The 22,386-nt window shown below is 31.6% G+C and overlaps 1 protein-coding gene across 19 annotated transcripts in view; it reads left to right on the top strand.

Annotated features, from left to right (window-relative positions):
* Nucleotides 1-22,386, top strand: part of kis (chromodomain helicase DNA binding protein kismet) — a 111,819-nt gene that overhangs the window by 8,630 nt on the left and 80,803 nt on the right. For all 19 annotated transcript variants that reach the window (XM_043052600.3, XM_043052602.3, XM_043052604.3 and 16 more), the window contains exons 2-7: nucleotides 881-3,327; nucleotides 3,973-4,218; nucleotides 5,450-5,752; nucleotides 14,202-14,674; nucleotides 16,593-16,707; nucleotides 19,803-19,934. In XM_043052600.3, the coding sequence (XP_042908534.2) occupies nucleotides 982-3,327; nucleotides 3,973-4,218; nucleotides 5,450-5,752; nucleotides 14,202-14,674; nucleotides 16,593-16,707; nucleotides 19,803-19,934 (3,615 nt within the window). In that variant the 5' untranslated portion in view covers nucleotides 881-981. The remainder of the gene's footprint in view (nucleotides 1-880; nucleotides 3,328-3,972; nucleotides 4,219-5,449; nucleotides 5,753-14,201; nucleotides 14,675-16,592; nucleotides 16,708-19,802; nucleotides 19,935-22,386) is intronic.

The raw sequence follows: 22,386 nt of genomic DNA on the forward strand, positions 1-22,386 counted from the left end.
TGTAAACTTTGTAACATATTTGCAGAAAACTAAGTACTTTTAACTATTAAAATTAATTCAAAAATGAAAACGTTGATGCTTTTTTGAAAATACATTTTTTTATTCCCTTTTTATCAATAATTGAACTATCAAAAAAATCTATATATATAATATTGGTGAAAAGAAATATAAATTTTAAGAAGAAAAAGAAACAAAAAAAGAACGTATGCTCACAGAATGAAATGCCAAAAAAAAAAAAAAAAAAAACAGATGTATTTTAATTAGTATAAATTTGAATTAAATATTTTAATTAAAGAAAATTTATATGGTTTAAACAAAAAAAACTTTAGATATTTCTATTTATTGAATTATTAGAGGTTTTATTAGTTTTAAATAGTAATTTTTTTTCTTCTTAAAAGTTACAAAGAAATTTAAAACAAAATAAATTGCAAGCAGTGAGCAGTTTAAAAAAAAGCATTTTCCTTCACTTTTCGAATTTTTCATGTTGCAATAATGTAATAAAAAAATATATTATTGTATCAAAAAGTGATTATCTAAATGCATGATTAGAAACTCCCTTGTCGTGATAACATCGTAATTAAAGCAACTCGATTGTCAAAATCATGTAAAAAAACATTGTAATAATTAAAAAAAACATTTGCTATGAAATCAGCACAAATAAACTGCTCTAATAAGTATTTATTTGAAACACATCCCCATTTTTATTGATCCACATCCCTAGCATATAATATCGTAATATGCAATAAAAATTATTTGATTTTTTTGAAATATCTAGATCAAAAAACCTCCTTAAGATAAAATGAACTTGCATAATGTATTATGGAACTATTTGTATTTTTTTTTCTTTTCAAACTAAATAATTGATTTTTGTAATTTTCAGGTATGTGAGAAAACAATCAAAATGAGATACCTGTGTGAGGTAAAGCACACTGGTGATCTCCTGTATCACTGGATTACTAACAGTTAGTATATTTGAAAGAAATGGCAGACTATCATTTGATGAATGATGGAATGTTTAGTGTGGGAGGAAGTGGAGACATTATGGATGAAACTGCTAATATGGTAAATGCGGGTGGCTATGGCCATGCTTCTGCTGTTAATTCTGCTGGTCAGAGTATGATGCCACAAAATATGCAAAATCCTTCCGGTCAGAATCCTAATATGATGATGTCTGGTATGGTGCCCATGCAACAAGGGCAGGGTGGCACACAAATGCCAGCTGGAGGCATAGGTTCATATCATCAAGGAGCAGTACATAGCTATCAACAAAATGAAGTGCCTCAAAAACTTCACCAGTATTCTGTTTATGGTAGTCAGTTACAAGCTAGTAATATGGCTGGTCAGTATGTTTCTGGTGGCCCTAGACTTCATCATCTTAGTGATCCTCTTTCATCAATTCCTGATCAACCACAACAATCTTCTCCTAGAACTGTTGTACCCAACCAGATGTATCAAAATCGGAGTATGTCCACAGGTCATTATGGTCAACAAATGCCTCATAATTCTGCCTCTGCATCAATGAATCAGAGTTCCGCTCAATACCCGGGTCATTATGGTTCAATGCAGCATCATTCAATGCAACAGCATGCAGTGCAGCAAGTTAATCAGACTCCTGATATGTGGCAAAATTCTATGGCACATTCACAGATGACACGTCCATGTATGCCTGCTTCTCAGAATTATCCACAACATCAAATGGTTCCTAACCAACATGCTTCTGCTTCCTTAAATCACAGCCCTATGGGAATGCAAAGTCAGCGAGCATCTACACCAAATCAAAGCCAGTATTTAAGTAATCAAGATTATCCAACTCCGCATGCGGCAAATCAACCCATGCAAAGACCACCTGTATATAATATGAATTCTACTGTTTCTCAAAATGGGTCGATGGTTGGACAACTTAACACAGCTCCTCAAGCTGGTATGTCACAAACATTAAATTCATTGTCCCAAGCAGACCAGTCTATTACATTTTCTCAGGGACATTACGGGGCCTCTCAAACTTCTAATCGACCACACTACAATGCTGTTGTTCATCCACCTCAACAAGTTATGGGACAACAGATGATGAATGTTAGATCATCAGCTCATCAGATGGGTTATTCACCTGTAACACCTAGAGTTAATTCTGTTCAGCCGCATGCTTCCTCTGTTCCACCTGGTAGCCCTGCTAGACTTCAACAATATCATCCACCTTTTTCACCCAATCAGGCCTATTCAGCTACTCAGCCATCTCCGAGACCAACAAATCCAGAATCGGCTACACCGCCACACTTACATTATTCTAATTCTCAACATGTCCAAGCACCCATGAGTCCTCAATATCGAACTCCTTTTTCATCTCAAGTGACGCACTCTCCGCAACATTTAACACCTACTCCTCCTTCTGATATGTCAGTACCTCCTGCGTTAACACCAGAAAGAGTCCTTCAATCATCTACTCCTCAATCTCAGGGAAGTTATCATAGCCCTAGTACAACCCATTTGACTAGTCCAGGGCAGGGTCATTCTCCAGGGAATTCCAATGCTCCGTCCAGTTTGCAGCATTTGGAACAAATGGTTTTGCCCAGAGTAAGCACTGGTCCTTCCACTACTCCAACTCCTTCTAGCTTAAGCCCAGGTGGCTCTAATTCCAGTATAAGTCATAATGCTAATGTCGGTGGGAATTTTTATAGTCATCTTTCAAATACTCATAATTCACAACAACAGACTCCTCCACAACAGCAACAACAACAACCGCCGCCGCCACCACCACAACAACAGCATCATATGCTTATGTCATCTGTTAGTGACACGCGTCCTCAACCACCAAGTCCTGCTTTCACTCATGTTTCTCAGGCACATTCTCACCACACCTACCTTAATCAACCACATTCTGTGGGACAATTACCCTCCCCAACTGTGAGTAATGTGCCAAATTCATCTCAACCCCTACCTCCTAGTACACCTACCATCTCGAATCTAACTAATACTAACTTACTACCTGATGAAAGTTTAGTCGTGGAATCGAGCCAACCTAGCGCGCCAGTGTCCTTTGGCTCTGACAGTAGTTCTAGTATGCCAAGTGCTAGCGTAGGGGAATCTAATGTTGTATCCAGGAATATGACTGCTGGATCTATGTCTACCTCTGATCAAATGATGCCATTATCTAGCTCAGCAAATTCTGCAAACGAAAGTCTGTTACCTCCTTCCCATCAGTATAATATGCTCAACAAGGCACCTTATCAAGGAAGTTCTCCTTCTCCTCTGACATTTGAAGTGCAACAAATTCAGCAGGAATTGCAGTCACTTTATGCAGTACCGCAAAATCCAGAAATTATTGAAAAGGTAATTCTTTTTCATACTCACTTAATGATCTAATACCATCTGCATACTTGGAAAGTATTTTCTTAAAAATCAAAATATTTATACAAAAGTATTTTTTGAAAAACCAGGTTAGATAGTTATATAAGTTAATCTTGCACAATCGCATAAATTTAGTAACTATCTACCTTAACCCTTTATTACTATCTTTCCACCCACTTTTTTTTATAGATAGGTAATAAATACTCATTCTTGGCACTAATTTAGTGAGGTTTGTAGTTTGTATTTCTTTCTTAAAATTAGGTCCAAAGATTTAGTCGTAGAACGTTCTGAAAATTACAATTTTTTGCCGTTTTTTCCTTTAATCTTTGCTATTACTCTGATCCTTAATTCTTGTCTTCTTACTTCATGAAATTCTCAACTGAAAATTTTCTTTCTAAAAACATAAAATACGATGAGAACTTTTAAATGCTTGGAAGTTTCAGAAGTTCTGCAATTAATGTAACTAGGTAACAATTAATTGATTCTGAAATTGTGTTTTGGTGTATGCCGATAATTTTTTTTCCGTAAGCTTAGTCAAAAGAATTTTCTGCTATTATATCAGAGATAAAAAAGAAGTTATATGTTAAAGTGAATGTATATTACAGAATTATTATACCTATGTTACAGATTAAAGGTCTACAGGAGCGATTAAGGTACTTACAAACACAGCAGAATAATTCCAATCCACTAAGTTCTAATGTTGCACCAATGTCACCTCATTTTCCCATGTATAACTCAGGAAGCACAACTCCTTTTATGCCTATGTTGCAACCTGTGCAGCATTATAATCCTCAGGCTCAGCCATCGCAAGAAGCTCCAATGCAGCAAAACTTACCTCCAACTCTCCCACCAGATACTTCTCTTTCTGAACAGGTAATTCTTTATTACTTCCCGACAACAACTGTAGAAACATGGTGCTTTGAATTATTTAAATGCTTTGTTTTAAACTTCATTTCCCTATTTCATACATAATTTCAGGAACTATTTAATAATAATGGGTAGCAAGTAGATTGTCTTTCTTACACAGGGTGCATAGCGTTTTTAAAAAAGTTCGTAAATATGCTTATTTTTGATTTATATTTTTTAAAAGCCCCAGCGGTGCTCTTTTTTTTTACTCAGGATTTGTAAAAAGTGCTAATTTTTCTATCTTTTAAAAAGAGATTTTTTCTTTGCCATGTCAATTGTTCTAAATTTTAAAAAAATGCATGATTTTCACACTTTTCTCTGCAATATTTATCAGAAACTAGTTACTGTATCATGATTATGTAAAGTTTTTGAAATTGTTTTTGAATTTTATTGATTTTATGTTTATAAATTACGAACTTTAAACGAAAGAAACAAATAATTTTTATTACTGCACAGATTCTGATTTTTGTTATGTTTTGTTTTTGAAAATGATTAAAAATATTTTTTGAGCTCTTACTTAAGAAGTACTTAAAAGGTGCTTATTTTTTGTTGAAAAATCTGGCTACGCACCCTGTTACATTTTTACTATATTTGAATTGAAAATAATGAAGAATTCTTTAAAATTTTAATGGTTAATAAATCATTACTAAATTTAATTTTGTTAGCTTACATAATTAATCAAAGAGTATTAATTAATTAATCTGCAACACAACAAAAATCTTTCTATTCATTTAAAAAATATTGCTGTAGCAAGATACATAATTTTTTACACTGTGCATGGCTTTAAAACTTGCTTTGCTTTTGCTTTTCCGATTCTTTATTTTGTGCTATATATATTTAATTTTTATTTCTTTATTATGCTTGTAAAGTAAATGATACAAATGCAAGCTTACTTAGAATCTGCTATGAGACAAATAATTGTTTAATGAGTCATTCTAATTTCTCTTACGGAAAAATATTCACTTACTAAGAAATAAAAAGAATGACATTTAAAATAATTTAAAGCGATTCTAGAACAACAGTACTGATATTTTAGAGCAAGATAATAGATTTTAGATAATGAAAGTCAAGCAGATGTTTTTCACAAATTATTTTTACAGTTAATTTTTTTTTAAATATGAATTCGTTACGTATTGAATTACCTAATTACTGTTAGAGCTTTAAATAGCAAATAAAACTAATGAAATCAATCTTAAAGGGACCTTGTGATCCGGAAAACATGAGACCCAATTTTTCTCCAACATCTTTGGACGGAATACCTCCGATGACTCTTCAGAATAAATCAGATGTTCCAGCGGATCCTTATGAAATGACTTTCAATGACGAGCCTCCTCCAAAAATGAAACGGCGAGTGCCAAAAGAACCTAAAGCGAAGAAACCTCCTAAATCTCCCAAACCCCCAAAATCTCCTAAAGTCAAGAAACCCAAAAAAGGGAAGAAGTCAGACCCGGTGGCAGTTCTCGATCCACTGCAAGCAGCTCCAAGTGATAATCTTACTAATGTGAGTATTATTTTAATTTTATGAAATTAGTAGTGTAGTCCAGGATTACGGAAAATTCTCAGAGCCTAATATTTCTTTAGTTTCTTTTTTGGTGTGAAATTTATACCAATATATATATATATATATACAATGGCGTAACTACCACTATAAATATTAAATACCATTTCCGTAGTATATAGACATGTTAAATTGGTGCTATCTTGAGGTACCTTTTGATAGATGAAGGTTGACATAGTCTAAAATTAAATTTCCGTCATATACATATTTTAAGTTTCAATAAATTTCACACTATATTTTTCGAAAGGAAAGTTTGTATATTTTTAAAATTTGGTACTAATTAATTCTTTTAACAAAGGGGAAAAAAAGATTTTTAAAAGATTCTTGAATAAACTGGCATATCTGTGGAGAATAATAGAAATATATTGAAATAGTAATAATAATTTGTAAAATTGAACTAAAGCTTCTGCCCATAAACTTGTGGAATTCAAGCTAATAAATTGACATTAAAGTTATATTTAACATAACAGAAAAACTTTTTTTTTTAGATACTTAGTTGATATAGTATAAGGACTGTGAAAATAAACTTTAAATGTACAGTAGAGTCCCGATAATCCGAGCCCCGGTTATCCGAGTTTCCGCTTTAACCGAGCTATCAAATATTTTAAGGATTTTTTTTTGTTCTAGTTTATTTTCAAAAATACCACCGAAAAATAAATCTTAATTTTATCTTCCAAACACTCGGGAAAACAAAATCTAACAACTTGATCCCATGAAATGATCGTTAATATCGTCAATAATGAAAATGAACCTAGCGAAGATGATGAAGACAGTGACGATGAAAATCAACATATAAAAATCTCTCACACAGATGAACTTAAAGCTGTCGAAAATACTACTGGATACATAGAACAACAAAAAGAGGCGACACCAGCCTCCCTGTTATTCCTAAAAAATGGCGAAACATTGCTGCAGAAAAGCACCTAAGTTATATAAAACAAAAAACGATTAAGGACTTTTTTTTAAGTAAAAACTCTTTAATTCTCGCAAAGTATACTTTTTAAGTTTTTTCAAGTAAGCTTTTTAATAATAATAGGAATTATGTGGTATACTCGTATAAATTTTATATTTCTTAAATATATTACATTTATACCAGCTCTTTTTCTTTCTTTTTTTATACTCTTCGTTTTAACCGAGTTTTTCAGTTATCCGAGTTAGTCGTGGTCCACATTAACTCGGATAATCGGGACTCTACTGTATATTTAAATAATTTTACTATTATAATTTACTTTTTCATTTTTCTTATGTCTTTGTTCAAATGCTACAATTTTAGTTTAGCTACAAGGTTTAACAATAGTTAAGAGATCAAGTAGTCTTAGTTTTGGACAAATGACATAGACTGCGCTGCTCGTGCGTTTCTGGTGTCAAATATTCTCAACACTCTTTGGGAAAGCTTGTGGTCATCAGTGACATGAACGTAAGAAGTACTCTTCACTCTATACCATTGATGCACTATTAGTATCAATACTCATCATCATACGTGTAGACATCGATATTAATGATGCATCGGGAAGCATTGTACACATTGCAGTGAATCATAACTTCCAGTGGTTTCGAAAAATTGCCGATCCAAACATCAGGTCAGTAATTGCATAACATCGATATTTTCCGATGCATCAATGTATCACCCAGTGCTAATGAATATATTAAGTCCACATCTTATGAAGTGTGAAACTATTGTTGAGGGGGTCGATATGCGGACTGTATATTACGATTGATTAAGTACAAACGATAACTATTTAACAATTTATTAACAAACGATGAATGACGCCATTTGAAGACGTCCGACGATATCAAAAACAAAAACAACAAGAGCTCTTCTTTTCGCCAAATGAAAAGATAAACGAAGCCAAAGCCGAAAGAGGCGCCAACATACCGCCCGGCTTTGAAATATCCATTTCAAACAAATACATACACAACAATAAATGACAATTTATAATGCAAATGATAAAAAAAAAGAGTTCTAAAAATTTATGACTAAATAAACAAATAACATAATATTTTTCACAAGCAAACTGAATGCATACAATCACATTCTTTATGACAACAATGAAAAAAAATAAACATGTAAACTAATTACTAGTAGGCTCATTGATAGGTAAAACGCATATATTTGATATGCTGCGTTTAAAGAAACCTTGTGCAGTTTTTACAATAACAACTCGAATTTTTCCATCATTTCCTGGGATAACCTCATGGATACGACCAATAATCCATGAACAAAGGGGTAGATTATCTTCTTTAATTAAAACTAGTGTTCCTGGTTTAACATTGTTTTTTTTCGAATAACCATTTACTTCTTTGCTGTAAATTATTTAGATAATCTCTTGACCATTTTTTCCAAATAGTTTGATTGATTTTTTGTATCCTTTGCCACCGAGAGAGTCGATTATCAGGAATGTCTGCAACAGGAAATTCCGGAATACTGTTTATGGGTCGCCCAATTAAAAAATGACTGGGAGTTAGGGTCTCAAAATCATTTGGGTCCGAAGAAAGGGGAAAAAGTGGTCTACTGTTTAATACACCTTCAATTTGGTTTATAACCGTTAAAAATTCCTCTAATGTTAATTTAGAGTTTCCAATAGTTCTTTTCAAATGGTGCTTAAAAGATTTAACTCCCGCCTCCCAAATGCCACCAAAATTTGGCGATCTGGGAGGAATAAATTTCCAAACAACGAATTCATGGGATAAATAAGAAGCAAGATTTTCTGAATTTTTAGCAAGATTATGCAATTTTCTCAATTCAGATTGAGCACCAGTATAATTTGTGGCATTATCGGAAAATATAATAGAAGGTAAACCTCTTCTCGCAAAAAACCTTTTAAGGGTGGCAATTAATGCTTCTGCTGTCAAATCACTTACTATTTCCAAATGAATGGCACGAGTAATTAAACATACAAAAATTACAACATAGATTTTGTTTAAGATTCCCTTCCGCTGATTTTTATATTTAATAAGAAAGGGACCGCATAAGTCGGTGCCAGTTTTTGAAAAGGGGGGGCTTATGGTAACTCTTTCTTTCGGTAAAGAAGCCATAATTTGCTGTTCTATCTTAGGTTTGGCTTTGAAACATGTTATGCAATCGTGAACGATTTTTCGAGCAGTGTTCCTACCATTCAGGGGCCAAAACTCTTGTCTAACACAATGAAGCAAAGTTTGCGCACCAACATGCAAATTTTTTAAATGAAAATACTGAAAAATTAAAGTAGTTATTTTATGATCTCTTGGAATTAGCAATGGGTGCTTTTGATCATAAGATAAATTCGAATTGTTGATTCTGCCCCCTACTCTAACCAAACCATTAGAATCAAGAAAAGGATTTAAATTACTTACGTGGCTGTCTTTCAATCTTTTTTTATTTTTTAATGCATGTATCTCCTTCCTAAATACAATTACCTGTACTAACTTTACTAGAGAAAGCTTTGCATGCTGAAGTTCCTCTCTAGTGATGGGACCAAACATCCTTTCCTGTTTCCGACAATTAGAAATGAACCTATAAATGTAACTCAAAATACGAATTAGTTTTACAAAATTATTACTTAAAGTGAGAAAACTATTAACAAAGTCTGAGTTGGAAGACAAAGTAAGAGTTATATTCGATGATTTTTTAAGTTCAAGCTCATAAAGTTCACTGTTCAAATTTTCAATGAATTGTTGATCTGTTGGTTGAATGTCTAAATTCGATGGTCCAGAGAACCACAAGTCCAGTGACACCAGTTCGGAAGGATCGATTCCTCGCGAAATCAAGTCAGCAGGATTCTCCTCAGATGGTATATGTCTCCAGTGAAAATTATTTGAAAGTGTTTGAATTTTGGATACACGATTTCCAACAAATGTTTTTAATTGGTGCGGAGAAGAGTTAATCCAAGCCAATGCGATGGTAGAGTCTGAAAATAAAGTGACCTCTTTGATATCCATTCTTAAAGCAGCTATAACTTTTTGAACTAACTTAGCAAGTAAAAGGCATGCACATAACTCCAAACGAGGTACGGATATTATTTTTAGAGGTGCAATTCTAGATTTACTGGCTAGGATTTTAAAGGCAGAGTTAGAACTGTCAGGATAAAGATATATCACAGCTCCGTACGCCAAAGTGGAAGCATCAGCAAATCCAACGAGAGCAATTTTCTTAACGTTAGAGGTTAGAACATATCTGTCGATTCGAATGTTCTCTAAAGCTTTCAGGTTACTGACGAAACGATTCCATTCTCGAGCAATGTGCTCCGGCAAATTGTCATCCCAATTAAGGTTTCGAGTCCAAAGTTTTTGAAGCATTATCTTAGCTCTACTAATGACGGGTCCAAGAAAGCCAATTGGATCATACAACCTAGCAATGACTGACAATACATCTCGTTTGGTATAGGTTGATTGCTGGGACACGCATACTTTGAAAGTGAACTTATCTTGTCCCGGTTGCCAAATTATACCTAGTGTTTTAGTAGATTCTTCAGTCTCGAAAGAGAATTCTTCGTTAAAGTTGCTGTCATTGATCAAGTCCCTGGAATTCGAGTTCCATTTGTGCAAGGTCATGCCACAACTATCAAACATTTTTACCAATTGAGTCTTTAACTCTAAAACCGATTCAAGATCTGTTGATCCAGTAACTACATCGTCCATGTATAAATCAGAAAGAACAACTTCTGAAGCAAGAGGGTAATTCAACTGTTCATCCATCGCTAACTGCTTCAATGTTCTGATGGCCAGAAATGGAGCGTTTTTTGTTCCATACGTAATTGTTTTCATTCTGAATACTGTAGGCACTTCGTCTTCTTGAGTTTTCCACAAAATTCTCAATAAATCTCTTTGAGACGGATCGATTAATATTTGACGAAACATCTTCCTAATATCAGCTGTTAAGGCAATCTTGTGTTTTCGAAATCGAACAATCAAATCAAAAACGTTTTCTCTCACTTCTCCGGTTAGCAATATGTCATTTAAGCTTTGTCCTGTCGATGTAGGCGTAGAGGCATTAAATACGACTCTTAGTTTTGTAGAAGTTTTGTCCGGGCGAAAAATGCCATGATGTGGCATATAATATGATAAAGAAGGTGAAATATCATCTACAACCTTTTCCATATGATTTAAATTTTCGTATTCATTTATGAATTCACAATAAAGTTTCTTCATTTCAGGATTGGTGTTCAATCTTCTCACGGTCTGATTCAAGCGTTTCTGAGCTATATAACGAGATTCACCAATAGTTTCCAGCGCTTCCTCACGAATAGGCATTTTGACCATGTAACGACCGCTTTCTGCTCTTTTATGATTCTTTCGAAAGTGACTTTCGCAAAATGCTTCTTCATCACTCAAAATTCGGGAATTATCTATTTCTTCAATTTCCCAAAATTTCTTAATGCTATTTTCAATGTTTTCTGCACGATAAACTAAATTACAATAATGTTTTGGATTTTTGGATTCATATGAACCACTAGCAATAAAACCAAAAACAGAATCTTGAAATGTTAAGTTTTCTGAAGTGCGATATTTATTTTCTTTAATGATTTCAAAAAAATGTTCAGCACCTAAGATCATATCAATTTTTCCAGCCTTAGTGAAAGAGGGATCAGCTAATATTAAATGATTGGGAATAACAATGTTCTGTAAATTCAAAGTGTTAGATGGAATTAAATCCGTAATTTTATTGACTACTAAAAATTCAGTGCGAAGCGAAAACGATGAATCTTTATTAGAAACAAGAGCATTCAATTTATATTTAACATTTGTTTCATTTCCTCCTAACCCACTTATTGGAATATTTATTCTTTCTTTTTTCAATTCGATTTTGTTTGCGAAATCCGAAGTCATAATGTTTACCATACTTCCACTATCCAACAATAAACGTCCTTGAACGAAACAGTTACTCACAGGATTCCATATCCAAGCTAGAGCCGTTGCGAGAATTATGTTTTTATTTCTACAAGTGTTTGTAGTAGCGAACACATGAGATATTAAATTATCATTCGAAACATTATTTATGTCCTGAGAAGTTGGATTACAGACTGGCGCCTGCGATTCTTGCTCTATTAGAGATTCCGAATGAATCTCCGTTTGGCGAAAATTATTTTCCTTGCGATGCAATAAGGAATTATGCTTAGCTTGACAGAATTTGCATGTAAATTTCGATGGACAGGAATTCAGTTTATGTGATGCATTTAAACAATTAATGCACAGATTATTTTTCTTAACAACATCAAATCTGAGTATTGGTGACATTTTTAAAAAAGAGGGACAGTTGTAAATTAAATGGTCCTTTGAACACAAATGGCATTTATTGCAATTCGATTTCACAACAAAGTTGCGTGCTTTGTTTTGATGTTAAATATTCTTAGCTTTGTTCACAAAAAAGTTTCCCTGAAGATTTTCTAATGTTTGACATCTTTTTTGAATAAATTCCATAAATGTATTGAATTTTGGAAGTTCAGTAGAAGTTAAACTCATTTCATACTGTTTGCGACTTTCCTTATCCAATTTTTGAACAGTTATGTTAATTATTAATTGTTCAACAAGATCATTAGTTTCCAATTTCATTAATTTTAAACCTCTTAAACTTTTATTTAAAGTATCAATTAAATGTCTCAATTCTTTATAAGATTCTACAGAAATTTTTTCAAAATTCAAGATGTTCGAGATATAATTGTTTACAATTAAACGAGTATTTTCAAATCTTTCTTTTAGGATTTTCATCAAGGATTCAAAAGTATCTTCTGGCGTTTCAATATATTTAGCGTCACTTTTTAAAGCTGAACGTAAATAAAACAATTTCTGCATGTTATTTAAAGACTGATTTTCAGTTATCAAACTATCAAATTGAAGCTTAAAGTTATTCCAATTTTCGATTTTTCCATCAAAACAAGGCAAGCAAATATCTGGCAATTTAACATTAATTTTACTATTACTTAATTGTTCATTGTTATGCAAATGAGAAATATTAGAACTTCTTGAATGAAAAAGTCTTTGTAAGCTTACCTTGCAAGATTCTATCTGTTCTTCCATTTCATCAAAATGGGATTGATAAGCTTCTAATTCTTCATCCTTCAAAATTGAATAATAATCCAGTTTTAAAACTTCAATTTCTTGAAGAATTAATCCTATGCTATCGATACGAGATTGCAGTTCGAGACAATCAGCCTCATTTCCATTTGTAGAAATAAAGCTTTCCAACCTAGTTATTTTGCTTTTAGAGCTACCACGACGACGATTCAATTGTTTTAAGCTCTTTTCATATTGTTCCTCAGTATCAGTCATTTTTGCAAATCAAAAATGTATCAAAACGAAGTTATGACGAAACGAAAACGAAAGTTGATCAAAATTGTTATTTTCAAATTATATCAGGTTTGAACTCCGGGTAGACAGGAACATGTTGAGGGGGTCGATATGCGGACTGTATATTACGATTGATTAAGTACAAACGATAACTATTTAACAATTTATTAACAAACGATGAATGACGCCATTTGAAGACGTCCGACGATATCAAAAACAAAAACAACAAGAGCTCTTCTTTTCGCCAAATGAAAAGATAAACGAAGCCAAAGCCGAAAGAGGCGCCAACAACTATATTTTTCACATTTCCGGAAATTGATTGGTATAGTAGGAAATTATTAAACATTTCTTGCATTGCCTCGGCATTGCATACAATGATGAACCAGTATTTTGTAATTTAATTTATTGCATAATTTTTAATAATTAGATGCAATTTCTGGGTGAAATAAATAGGCTCATATTTTTCTGCTTTCTTTAATAAGAAGGGTATTAAATTTTTGTTATCACCATTTACAGCTGGGATAATGACCTGGCAGAAACGTGTGAGCCATTGCACAGCATACACTTGACCCTGTAAATGAAATATTATTATTAAGCACAAGTAAGCAGGAAAAAATAAAGTTTTTATTATGTATATAAATCACCATGTTATTTGAAGAAGCTTGAAATATGAAAATTAAATACTTTACCAGTACATTGTATATAATGCTTAGGGGTTGTATACTATGACTGATGCTCTTTAAATTAAGTATTTATAGTATGTCAGAATCGATGTAAATTAGGAAGAAAGAAGAGTTTTTTTATTTTGCTTTCTTTCTTTATATATATATATATATAAAAAAGGTAAAATAGTTTTCCAATTTAACAAATAATGTTTTATGAAACTAAAATTTTACTTTTATCAATAATGTCCGATTTGGAAAAAGCATCAGTGTAGGGAATACTGGGCAATGTCTCTTTATCTAATACTGTAATATTAACCCGCAGGTCTACTGAGAAGGAAGTAAATTTTTATTATTATAAAAATTAGGTTTGTTATTGTTATATTTTCTTCTACTGAATTCTCACAAGTTATTTTTTCCTTTCTAAAAATGTTAAAATTTCTGTTTTAAATATTTATTCTCTTTAGCCAACTCAAGAATCAACTGAAGGTTTACCTTCCACTATTCCACCACAAGTTGTACCACTGCCTTTACCCGATGCAGAAAATATCCCAGCTTTGGCTGAAACCAGTGAAACGAAACCTAAAAAGCCCAGAAAAAGAAAAACAAAAGAAAACGATGGGGAGCCTAAAGAACCGAAACCTAAAAAACCCAGGAAAAAGCCGGAGAAAAAACCTAAGCAACCAAAAACTGCTGAAGGTAGTGAAGGTGTTCCAAATGATGGCAACAACAATAGTCTTGAAAATGCTGAGGGGGATAAACCTCCAGCGGCTGATGCACAGGGGTCTGATAATGCCCCGATTGACGAAGAGGCTAAAGAAAATGTGGATGCGGAAAAGGAAGTGAAAGAAAAAAAGCCTAAATCAAAATCACCCAAATCATCAAAAGATGGCACACCTAAAGAGCCTAAAAAGTCTACCCCTAAAAAGAAATTACCTAAGTATGTGTTTCTTTAATTTCAATACTTATAATTTATTTGCACTTTTACTGAGAGACTAAGGTAAGTAAGAACATAATAAAATCCCCGAATTCAATTTCCCCAATTCTAGAATTCAATTCAAGCTTAACAGTAGTATAACTACTGACCTCCTAATTCAGAATTTTTAAAAAAAAAAAAAAAAAAAAATTAAGAACAGATTATATGCTAGTTAAAATTCATTTTGGTCAACAATACAGCCTACGTGTTTTAATGTATTTTCTGAGGGTTTCAGAGTTCAATTTTAAGCAAAAAAAGTTTGAATAGTAATTTTACTGTTTACAAATATTATTAATTTAATGCTAATAGTTTCATTTCATATATTAAATATTACTTGTTATTTAAATTACAGCAATAATTAAATGTTGCAAATATAAACTAACATGTATAGTAATAATGAAGCTATAATTAACAGATATTTCGATTAAGGCTGTTCGTACTTCATAAGGAAAGCTAAATGCCTATTGGGAAGAAGATTGGAGAACACAATTTAATCCTTAGCTCCAGTTGGTCAGTAAAAATTCCCAGGGAAGGTTGGTTGATTTATTTCAGTGAGAGGTCATCTGGTTTTTGGATGGCTGAGGCTTCATCTGTTCACTTAGGTTTTAGGTTAAAATATGTAAAAATTTACCAGTCATAAATGATTTTTATTTGTAGTGACCATTTTTGAAAATAATTTCTTACATATTCTTGTGTTGATTTTTTAATGTAACTTTTAATTTTCACAAATTATGTCTAAATTTTCACAAAATAGGTACCTCTCTAAAAAACCTAGACAGACCCCTGTCTTTATAAGTATTGGTTTGAAACTGGGGTCCCAAACGGCATTTCAATTTGAACATGTGTTACGCCCAAAGAAAATAGCATAGGTTTATTTAATGAAAAAGTTTGGTTTAATTATGTGAGGTTTAGTTTTTAATTCCATTTTATATAAACTTCAATTTTTGAAAGACTGATTTCCAATTATTTATTTATGCAAATTGAATATTTTTTTTAAATAATTTATTTAAATGAGATAACATATAGGGCTCCTGATGTTCCTGACTATCTAATAAAATATTTTGCTCCGATTTTGAAGATTTGGTGTTAATATTCTTGTTTTGTGTGTGTTTTATTTCTTTCTAGGTTTGAATTTGAAAGAATTGAATAACTTACTTTTTTTCACAATCATAATCCATTTATTTTAATTAACAATACTAGTATACTTATACTACTAATATTTACTAGTCTACTTAATACTAACAGAGTAATGCTTATTTTCCAACCTTGACCATCATACCTAACTACTCATCTGATTTTTATTTTGTTTTAATAAAAAAACGTATGTGTATAACTTTTTTGTTCTTATTTTTTATTGTTTTTAAAGTTAGAAAAGTTTAATATTTACACAAAAAAATAATAGAAAAAGAATTTTTGATATTCAATGAAATATTTAAAAAAAAGAAAGATATAAAACAAATCTTATGTTTCCTTTGTACATGGTAAGCTTCATTCTTGGGATTTAATTATCCTTAATTCGGTAAAATAAAATGAAAATATGGTAGGTGCAATAATATTGAGGGGACTGGGTTTAAATGGCTCTTTTAATATATTCAAGTTGAAAATTATTTTCATTCTTGCAATTAATTTTGCATGTTCTAAAATACAAAATAAGTTAAATTATGATTTGAGCTGTGAATCTTTTTGTGTATTTGCTTTAGTATGTATTCCAGAATTGCTTGTTTGAAAAATATTTGAAATAAAACCGTGGTTAATGTTTTTCTTCTTCGTGATATTAATCAAATTAAAGTGAACAGACAGAAATTTAATAATATTTTATGCATTTTTTAAATTTTATTTGGAAGGAGTGTTAAACAATTTTCTTTCTTTTTTTTTATTGCAGAATTGCTTTAAAATTTACAAGTAAAAAGAAAAAGAAGAAACCTCTTACAGTATCCGACAATTCTGATATTGAAAAAACACCACCTCCTTCTCCTGTTGAGGATAATGGTGTAACAGTAAGTAGTTTTCATGATGTTTCTTTCATTTCCATTCTCTTGATTCTTTCTAGAACTTGAAAAGGATAGGTTATTTTGTGAGTCAATAAAAAGTTTTAACACTGTGCTGAATAAAACCCCTGTGGCAGAATTTTTTCGAGCTTTCTGCAACATACCTTTCTAATACAAATATCTTTCTTCAAGATATTTAAACTAGTTTTAACTAGTAAACTATATTTAAACTAGATTACTAGTTTAAAGTAACAGAAGCATTAACTTCAATAAATTAAATAAAAAAATTAATTCTCTAATTGAATACGTAATATTCTTTTTATTCTAGTACTATGGGCGATATTCTTACATTTTGTAAGAAGATAACACACTAATTATTTCCTTCACATTTCCTAATTCATCATCACATTGAAAAAATTCAAAAATCTGGAAATCCTTAGCAGTAACTACTGAAAAAAGAGATTGACGGCGAAATCGCGTGAATTGGACTCTTCAAAAGGGTTCACTAAATTAGTGTTTTCATTTCGAGATTCGGTTGTCGTAATAAATAATATCGTATTAAAAATATCGGATTTTAAAAGCTATGTGTAAATTAGTAGTAATAACTGCATGAAAAAATAGAACGAAAATTTCTATGAAAATGATAACCATTTTTTTACTTCATTATTCCCAAATGAGAAAAGAAAAATCATAAGCATTTTTTTTTTTCCCACACCGATGAACGAGAAAGGCATCTTTTGAATGTAATTCTAGGGAAAAGATAAAATCTTTCGAAAATTTTTGCAGGAAAGAAAAGCTAAATTCTTTACTTCCCAAAGGTTTTGCGACAATGTTGCTGTGTGACTGCGATTCTGAAACTGGGAGGGAATAAGACTCTATCATTTATTTAAAAATGTAATATAATTATTACCACTTTACATACTTAAGTTTTCATAGTATTAAAGGGCAAAACTGGAAAATGTATATGGTGGCCACTGGAAGATAATTTTTTAGTTATTTTAGTACCGCTTAATGAACTTCTGAATTGTTGGCTGGTATGCAGGATCTCTACTGGCAATTAAAGCTACTAATTAAAAAAAAATTGGCAACATATTTCATACACAGGGTGTGTAACTTTTTTAAAAGGTGCTTATTTTCGATTTGCATTTTTTGAAAGCCCTTAAATGTGTTTTGTTCATTGGGTGTTTTTAAAAAGTGCTTAATTTTCCCTTTTTCAAAATTAGATTTTTCTTTTACCATGTAGATTTTCGCTACGAATTATACAAAAAGACGCAGTTCACATTGTTCTATTCAATGTTTTCACAATTAATTCAACACCAATCTATTGCAGCGTATTATGCGTCCGTAGCGTATGAAAAGGGCGTTCGTTTGTCATGTTTCAAAATTTCAGAATTTTTGACAATTGTCAAAAACAATGCCAAAAGTTTTTTGTTTGACATGGCGGTTAAAACGAGATAAAACTGTCAATTGTCAAAAACTTTCCAACCCTGCCTAATTATGATATTTTTTTAAAGTGCTTAAAAATATTTGAGTGCTTAATAGGTGCTTATTTTAGTTGAATAATTTGGCTACACACCCTGATACATTAAAAGTCAACTATTTAAAAAAAATGTTGGTACTGAACTAGTGATTTGTAAAAAAATCTAACATTCATATTAAAATTCGGTTTAAAATCGCCCCCGTGGCAGCAACGGCGACATTGTCGCAGAACGTTACTGAGTTCTTGCAGAAAGAGTTTTCCTTTGGGGAGTAAAAAATTTTGGTTTTCTTTTCTGCTGAAATTTTCGAAAGATTTTATCTTTTCTTCAGAATTGTATTCAAAAGATGCCTTTCTCGCGCATCCGAGTGGGAAAAAATGCTTCTAATTTTTCTTTTTTAATTTCAGAATAATGAAAAATGAAGAGTAATGAAATAAAGAAAAATTGGTTTTCTTAGCTGCAGAAATTTTCATTCTATTTTTTATGCAGTTATTACTATTGGTTTCCACATAGCTTTTAAATCCAATATTTTCAATACAATATTATTTATTACAACAACTGAATCTCGAAATGAAAACATGCTTTTAGTTACTACTTTTTGAAGAGTCCGATTCGCATGATTTTGTTGTTGGATTTTTTTTCGGTAGTTACTGCTAAGGAATTTACAATTTTTCATTTAATTTTTTAAAGTGATAATGAATTACAATATTCGAAATAGAAAATAGTGTGTTATTCCCCTACAAAATGTGGGAATATCGTCCAAAATGTTAAAATAAAAAAAATTACATATTAAATTAAAAAAAATTTATTTGATCAGAAATTTTTTTTCAAAGTTGACGCTTCTGTTACTGTAAATTAGTAACATGTATATTTGATATAAAATTCTGCCACAGGGAAAATCACTATAGAAATGACAATAAAAAAAAGAAGAGATAAATGATGAAAAAACAATTCTCAAGTGACATTAATTTAAAATGGTATAATCACAAAACAAAAAGTATCTTAGTAATATAATTCTGCAGAAAAAAATTATTTGTTTTGTATTTTTTTCAGCTATATTATTGCTTCAACTCTTTCTTTACTCTTTTTTTTTAAAATTTGAAATCTTTAAATATGACGATGCAGAGTATAACAGTTTTGGTTATACCTATTATTTCAATTTATGTTATTATAATTTTTTTTTTAAAATTTCTTGTTGTGTTTTTGTTAGAGAAAATAGTAACTTCGTGAAGTCATGAAAAAATCTAGGAATTAGTCATGAATTTGAAAATCTGAAATGCAGTAGATACTCTGCAAGTGTGTCATAAATTATGTATTCAATAAAATGCTATCTATTAGATATTTAACAGAATGCTGTTTTAAATATTATTACATATCGTTAATATAAAATGTTTTTATTTATCACTTTAGCTAGAATAACAAAATTAGTTTTAGGTGTTAGATATTTTCACTGCTCATGTCTTAAGATAATTTTCTACCCTACATTGATTGGGTTAGGTTTATTATAATTAATATCCTTGTTTATTTAACTTTTGATGTTAAAAGTTTTTTTGGATAAGAACTATTTCAGGAATAAGTTATACCTTGAAAGTATTTTTAATGCATTTTAAATTTATTTTAAACTAGAAACGACGATCTGCCCGAAACACCGAAAGGAAAAAGTACACAGATGACATTGAACTGCATTTATCGGATGATGAAACAATAGAGATGGATTTTGGACAAAGACAAGATGGCAAATTGGTTCAAGTTGTTGTGGTATGTAAACAACAATTCCCTTTACTCAACAAAATTATAGCATCAAAATATTATATAAAGCTTGTACAGTGCGTTAAAAAAAATAAACTTCCTAATGATTTTTTTTGGTGTACTATGGGATTATTGGATAAAAAGTTGCACAGCGATTCTCTTTTTTTTTTATACTCAAACCTGCCAAGTCTCTTGTTTTTTAATGAAGACTTCTGTATTTTACTACTATCTTCTGTTTACACATATACAGTCAACCTTATATATACAGTGTAACGTCCCATATTCAGATGTCCCTTTCCCGGAAGGGTCGATTTCCGGAACACTTTTTAACAATCAAAATAAACAAACATCTCCATCTTCCCCTTTCCTTAAAAAAAAAAAAAAGATCTTTTGACACATTTTCTCTTTTTCTAGCTTGCACTGAACCTCTGATTTATGCATCGAACCCATAAATCACCAGACGCTCCTCCCTTGGAATGTAGGAAAAAGAGGGAGATTTGTTTTCAAAAGACCACAACTGAGTCCCCTCTCCCCCTCCTTTCCCATGCAGGTGTCTAGTAAAAGAGGCATTTCCTGGAACCTTTTTATTGAAAGAAGAAATACTGTGGAAAAGGGTAAACATGGCAAGCGTTAAGGTGGGGGGGAGTCAGAATGGAAAATTTGAATAGGTCTAAAATGATACATGTCCTTGAGAAACAAAACATTCGCTCTTCCCCATACCATGTAATATTTAGGAGGCGGGGGGAAAGGGGGTAACATTCTTTCTTTAGCAGATTCTTACAGTCATAAAAGAAAAAATAAAGAGAACCCGGTCAGCATGTCCCGCCTTTATGCTTGATTGATAGCCAATGATTGGAGAGAAAACAGTAATTTGTTACTTCCCCACCCTCAACTTAAATGATCTCCTCTTTACACTTATTTTCTTTCACAGATAAGGAGGAAATGAATTTTTCTCCTCCATCTACCCACCTTAATGAATGACGGGAATTTCCCTTTCTTGCTTGAATCATTCTAGTTAAAAATGGCGGATTATTATTTTCATATGTCAATTTTTTTTAGTTTTCTATATTTTAAGCAATAATATTTTTTTTCTAATATTTCATATTTTATTGATTAGATATTCTAATACTAAAACATTATTCCCCTTAAAAATAATGTTTATTTATTTTTTGCTTCTTAGATTTAGATCATTTTAAGCTTTGTTCCAGAATTTCCCCTTCCTGCTTGAATCGTTCTTGTTCAAAATGGCGGATTAATATTTTCGTAACTGTTAAATTTTTTTCGTTTTCCATATTTTCAGCAATAATATTTTTTTTTAATATTTCATATTTGATTGATTAGATATTTTAATGCTAAAACATTATCCCCCTTAAAAATAGTGTTTATTATTTTTTGCTTCTTAGATTCAGATCGTTTATTAAATCATTTTAAGCTTTGTTTACCTTGGGGGTGTATTATACGGAAAAATCTATTATACGGACTTCTGGAAGTCCCACCGATTCCGGATACGCGACTTTACACTGTAGTTGATATATACAGTTGAACCTTCAAGGGACCGAAATTTCTGTTCACTGTAACCGGGAGTTCACTATATCCGTTACGCAGGCAATTTAACTAATGGTTCCCAAACTCCTCCCTTTTATTACACATTATTCAACTAAATGACTGAAAAATATTATGTAGTAGCAAAAAATTTGTTATTTCTCATTACTCTTTGTCCTGCGTACAAAAAAAAATTAGTAATCTTTAGCTGATGAGCAATCCTCGACATCAGATATCGAAAAAATTCCCGACTCTCAGATAATTTTTCCTGAATTTCTGTCGTTCCGCTTTTTAAACCTGTCTAACCTGCCATTCAAGCACACAAAAGTAGTCTCATAAAATCACTTCGCAAATTCATCGACATTTGTCCAGATACTTCGATTGGTGAACTACTTCAGTAATACTTCAACATCCTTGTGATCTGCTTTTCTCAACTTTTTTCTGCCATCTAAATTTTTTTTCACGAGCAGAAATTATTAATTGCCTATTTTTTCCATATGTTACAAACTGCAGATTTGGATAGTTTATATTCTCTGCAAATATCAGCTTGATTGCATCAATTTTTAATTTTTCTGATTATGCCCATTTTATCATCAATGGAGAACACTTTACGTTTATTGTTCGCCATAGTTAAATTTGAGACACTTGTTTGCATGATTTTTTAAACTGAACTGAGAGCAAAAAGAAGTTGAAATGAGGGCCTTATCAACACATATTAGTGTCCAACCCTTTGACAAATAATGAATAATTGCTCATTCCCTCTGACAGAAAATGCATATTGATCCAACCTGGGTTGGAAACATCTGCTTTGTTTGTTTAGGGATGGGAAAGTGAGATAAAAGAAGTTAACAAGAAAAAAATTCACATTCCCCACTATAGATGGTTTTGAAAATCGGTATATGTATTTTTTTTTGAAGTA

Source organism: Parasteatoda tepidariorum, chromosome 1, assembly GCF_982258835.1.
Source record: "Parasteatoda tepidariorum strain Cologne lab strain chromosome 1, Ptep-v5.0, whole genome shotgun sequence".
Lineage (NCBI taxonomy): Eukaryota > Metazoa > Arthropoda > Arachnida > Araneae > Theridiidae > Parasteatoda > Parasteatoda tepidariorum.